Source organism: Rhinichthys klamathensis, unplaced genomic scaffold (assembly GCF_029890125.1).
Source record: "Rhinichthys klamathensis goyatoka isolate OS25496 unplaced genomic scaffold, OSU_Roscu_1.1 h1tg000242l_1, whole genome shotgun sequence".
Classification (NCBI taxonomy): Eukaryota; Metazoa; Chordata; class Actinopteri; order Cypriniformes; family Leuciscidae; genus Rhinichthys; species Rhinichthys klamathensis.
The window spans coordinates 4,213,724-4,218,372 of NW_026606764.1; the positions used below are offsets into that span (position 1 = coordinate 4,213,724).

Here is a 4,649-nt window from a genome sequence, read left to right on the forward strand (position 1 = left end):
AATATTGAAACTAATAAAACAAGTTTAAAAAAAGAGAGTGTTTCATTTGATACAATTTTAGATGATGGAATATGCAGAAAGAATAGAAGTAGGCTGAAAGGTCTATTTGCTTTATAGCGTATTCAGGTCGTGCATCATGTTTTTGAAAAGTAACTTAGTAAAGTAACTAGTAAAGTAACTAATTACTTTTGAAAATAAGTAATCAGTAAAGTAACTGGATTACTTTCTTGGAGAAGTAATCAGTAATCAGTAACTAATTACTTTTTCCAAGTAACTTGACCAACACTGCCCAAGCTGTATGTAAAAGTCAAAGTGCAGTTAAAACAAGACTGCTTTTGTCCCGAAAACATGCATGCCAAGCAGAAAGATTTATACACATTTCACGAGTTTGCACTTACATGTAATCAGATATAGTACAAAATAAGCATATTTGGTGAGCTGTCCGAGGAGAGGGCTTCCGAGCTCGTAATTTGGCCCGAACCAGAGCACCCCCCCCCCCCCCCCCCCCCCAAAATCCCTGGACCAGATAGGAAAAATTGAGAGTGAGGAGTTGGGGTGGAGGAGGGATGCTGGGAAAACTGTTGTAGAACAGAGGTAAGTCGGCTCTGATTATATGCCTCTTCTCGCGTTCATTGGGTAGATTATCTGAACGTGCTCCTCTTGAACTTTGTTAATAAAACATCATTTCTTTTGTGAATCTCTTGCCATGATGGCTTTTTTAGTGTTTCTCTCTGGATGTAAAATGATGATGTAGCACTTTGGGGCAAATATGGCCACCAGTAGTCCAAAACTAGAAGCTAAAATGGCAAATATCTCCACAGCTACTGCATATTTCCCTGGAGAGCTAACATATGCTGGAACAAATGCAACCCACACAGCACAGAATATCAACATGCTGAAAGTGATAAACTTTGCTTCATTAAAATTATCTGGAAGATTCCTTGCCAGGAAGGCTAACAGGAAACTTACTGCTGCCAATAGTCCAATGTATCCCAGCAGTAGAGAAAAACCAGCCACTGAGCCAATAGCACATTCATATACTATTTTAGAGCGGATATACTGGTTGTTTTTATGGGGTGTTGGAGAGGCAGTTGATAGCCAGACTGCACATATCACAACCTGGAGGGCTGTTAGGACTAGAACTGTGCATCTTTGTTGAACAACTCCAAACCATTTCATTGCTCCTTTGGCCTCTGGCCGAGATGACTTGAACACAGCTATTACCACCATAGTCTTGACCAGGATGCTGGAGATACACAGGACAAAGCTTATGCCAAATACAGCATGTCTTAACTGACATGTCCATAACATAGGCTGACCAATGAACAGTAGCGCACACAGGAAACACAGTTTGAGTGACAACAGCAGCAGGAAGCTGAGCTCTGAATTGTTGGCACGTACTATGGGAGTGTTACGGTGATTAGCGAAGATGACCATCACAAGAGCGCAGAAGCAGGTGCCAAGCAGAGATGCCGTGGTCAGAGAGATGCCTAGAGGTTCCTCATAAGACAGAAACTCAACTTCTTTGGGGACACACTGATCCTTATCTGTATTAGACCAGAACTCATCTGGACACACTGTGCACTCATTTGCATCTGTGATTTAAGAAAAAGACAGAAGGTGAGGGTTTTTAGAGTAACTTACTTTCAAATTATATAAAAAAATTACCAAATATAATCACCTGTTGTATTAGAAATCTCTCCATCTCCGCATGGCAGGCAGTCAAAACAGCAGACAGGAAAGCCCTTTCTCATGGCTCGTCTGGTTCCTGGGGGGCAGCTCTCACTGCACACAGACCTTGGGGTCTGAAAGAGACATCATATGTTGTTAGTCATGTGTTTGTCTGTCATCTCTTTTACATAATGACAAGCTTGGCCTTTCCATTACTTCATTCTTATTTGTCTTTTCAAAACGTTGACTATTTTTAGGTTATATACTGTATCTGCAAAAGGGGTGACATTAACATGCAATGTTAGTTACCTTTTTTGGCTCAAAGTTCCAATATAATGCATCTTCATCCAGTTTGAGCACCATCCCTGTTGCTGCTCCTTCATTTACCACACCAACAGCTTTGACCCTTATTGACCCATCAAAGCTTGGCTGCCAGTTCAGGACATCATAGATGGCCAGAGCATCTCCATTCTTATCAAATGACACATGATCCCCAAAGCCTGTGGTGTAATTCACTTCCTGGAGGTAGTGAACCAGCTGCAGAGTTTGTAGACAGAACAGGTGTTATATGTTTATTTGATTTTTATGTTTTATTATAATTTTTTATGAATATAGCACATATATTTTGCTTTTCCACATCAGCTCTTGTATATTCCTGGAGAGAATCTGCACTATACCTGTACGTCTTACCTTACCTGCCAGGGTTTCAGGTTTGTTTTGTCAGCACATCTGTTCCCACTGAATGGTCCTCTACCCTCCTCACACTGCATCAGGTCATGAAGCGCATGTGCCAGGGCATAAACTGCCTTATACACATTATAAGTGGCCCTCAGCTCTGAAACATCTGTGTATGGTGTATATGTTGTTCTCAGATCCTCCTGTCCTGTACATATTTTTTTCACTTGCTCTCCATCTGTCTCTTTACTCCCAGTTTCAAAACTGCACCCGAACATTTTCTCCCAGAAGATCCTCAACATATTATTTTTTGGATCATTGCTGGGCTGGAGACGTAACAGAAATTCATGAAGTCCCTGGATCTCTCCACGCCTGATGGCGATCCCCAGAGTGCCTCTTAGAAAGGGTAGTAAACGTGGAGTGTGGTGTACAAGAGAGGTGGCCCAAGCTTCACTCGCAATCCACTGTCTGCCTGTTATGTTCTGCAACACCAAATCATCGATCAAAGGTATCAAAAAGGATGGAGTGGAAAAAACTACCACCACTCTAGCTGTAGAGGCCTGAATCACTGTTGTTATATGCTGAATATCTCTGAGGTTGTTATCATGGGGAAGGATTTCAGAAAAAGCAATACAGCCACCAAACAGCTGCATTTCCTGCTGGAAGAACTGAGCAGCATAGATGCCATAGTCATCATCACTGTAGACGAGACCAACCCAGGTCCATCCAAAAAAAATTAAAATCTGAACCATAGCCCGCACCTGGAAGGCATCACTGGGAATAGTTCTGAAGAAAGAGGGGTACTTTTTCCTGTCACTCAAACATGAGCAGGTGGCATAGTGACTAACCTAATTAGAGAGAAAGACAGAAGAAGAGAAGACAGAAAAATAGTGACACTTAACAAAAAAATATCAGTACTTACGAAACATTTTTTTTTTTCATACAAAAACAGACAAGAAACTTTTTTAATTCAATCTTACTATAGGTACACGAAACAGCCCAATAATACTGGAAATTGCAATGGAAGCAGTTGAACTTGAATCCCCCACGATTCCAATCACTGGTGGTGGGCCAATGCAGTTTAGATTTGAGAAGGACTCCTCTGTCCCACTAGCCAGGGATATGGCAGCCCGGAACGCCATTCCTAGCATCACACAGTTGTCATAAACATGGTAACCAAGTGTGATGTTAGGCAGCAGGTTTGGGTTCTTATTGATTTCATCTATTGCAAAAGCCATTGTCTGTGCCTGCTGGAAGCTTTCCATATCAAATCTATGAAAAGCAAGAGAATGTTGATATTTAACTATTCTGGAAGGGTATTAGCAGTACAAATTAGAAGAAATCAATTATCAAATTCACAATGGCAATTAAAATTGAATTCAAGATGTTGTGTAAAAATAAATAAATAAATATTGAGGTATATTTTTCTAGTTTTAATAAATTGTTCTCTTTTTTTCCAGCCTTGAATTGCTGTCCTTATCCACTCTAGACTCACTGCTCACAGTAAGGTGGTTCTGGCTCGGTTCTGAAGCTCAGCTCCGGGAACACTGTGAGGAAGTCAACCTCGAACAGGCCTCCAAATATAACATCTCCATCCTTGAACATTCCATTCAACCTGAAGTGTCCTTGAAGCTGACAGGTGCCTGGTCTGAGTATTGAAGCTGACAAAATAAAGTTAAAGGACAGATACAGGCAGATGTACAGAGTGAAACTCATCTCTATTTCTGAGCCATTCAACCACTCCGCTCACTAATTTATGATGAAGCTTGTGTGGGTGTTGCTTTAAAAGAGCAGGTGATGTTAAGTGGGTGTCTCTGGAAATCAGGATATTACCCTCCTATCACTGTTTTTTTTCCAATCTATATTAATTACAACTTTGGGACTTTTTTATGATAGAACCAGTTCAACCAGGGGTGGGGCAGGGAGCAATAAATCAGTACTAATGGAATAATGAATACTTTATGCATTCACAGGGATTTGCTGCTCAGCAAGGTTATCAATGATTATTTAGAGATGCTGAGGTGACAAAAATGTGTTTTATAGCTTAGGAATATAATATAAATTATATTATATCTACTTGTCCATGTTTCCTTGACTGTGTTTTTCCTTAGAATGTCCTCTAGATGTCAGTCTTGCATTTGACTTTTGCTGAGCAAAACAAGTAAAACAGAAAAAGAAAAAAGACTGCCTCAACAAAATCATTCAGTGACAAATGCTAATACTAAGGTATAAATAATTTATCAAACTGTTTGATTTGCATATGCATATTTTACGGTGTCTACTATGTATTAACTAGTAAAGAA

The 4,649-nt window shown here is 40.2% G+C and overlaps 1 protein-coding gene across 1 annotated transcript; it reads right to left on the reverse strand.

The window, feature by feature from the left end:
- Window positions 1–650: 650 nt before the first annotated feature.
- LOC130100461 (extracellular calcium-sensing receptor-like) lies at window positions 651–3,611 on the reverse strand. The gene is made up of 5 exons (XM_056265938.1): window positions 3,327–3,611; window positions 2,367–3,194; window positions 1,981–2,208; window positions 1,682–1,805; window positions 651–1,595 (listed from the first exon to the last, which is right to left on the reverse strand). The coding sequence occupies exons 1-5, from the start codon at window positions 3,609–3,611 to the stop codon at window positions 682–684; spliced, it is 2,379 nt and encodes a 792-aa protein (XP_056121913.1). The 3' UTR covers window positions 651–681.
- Window positions 3,612–4,649: the final 1,038 nt, after the last annotated feature.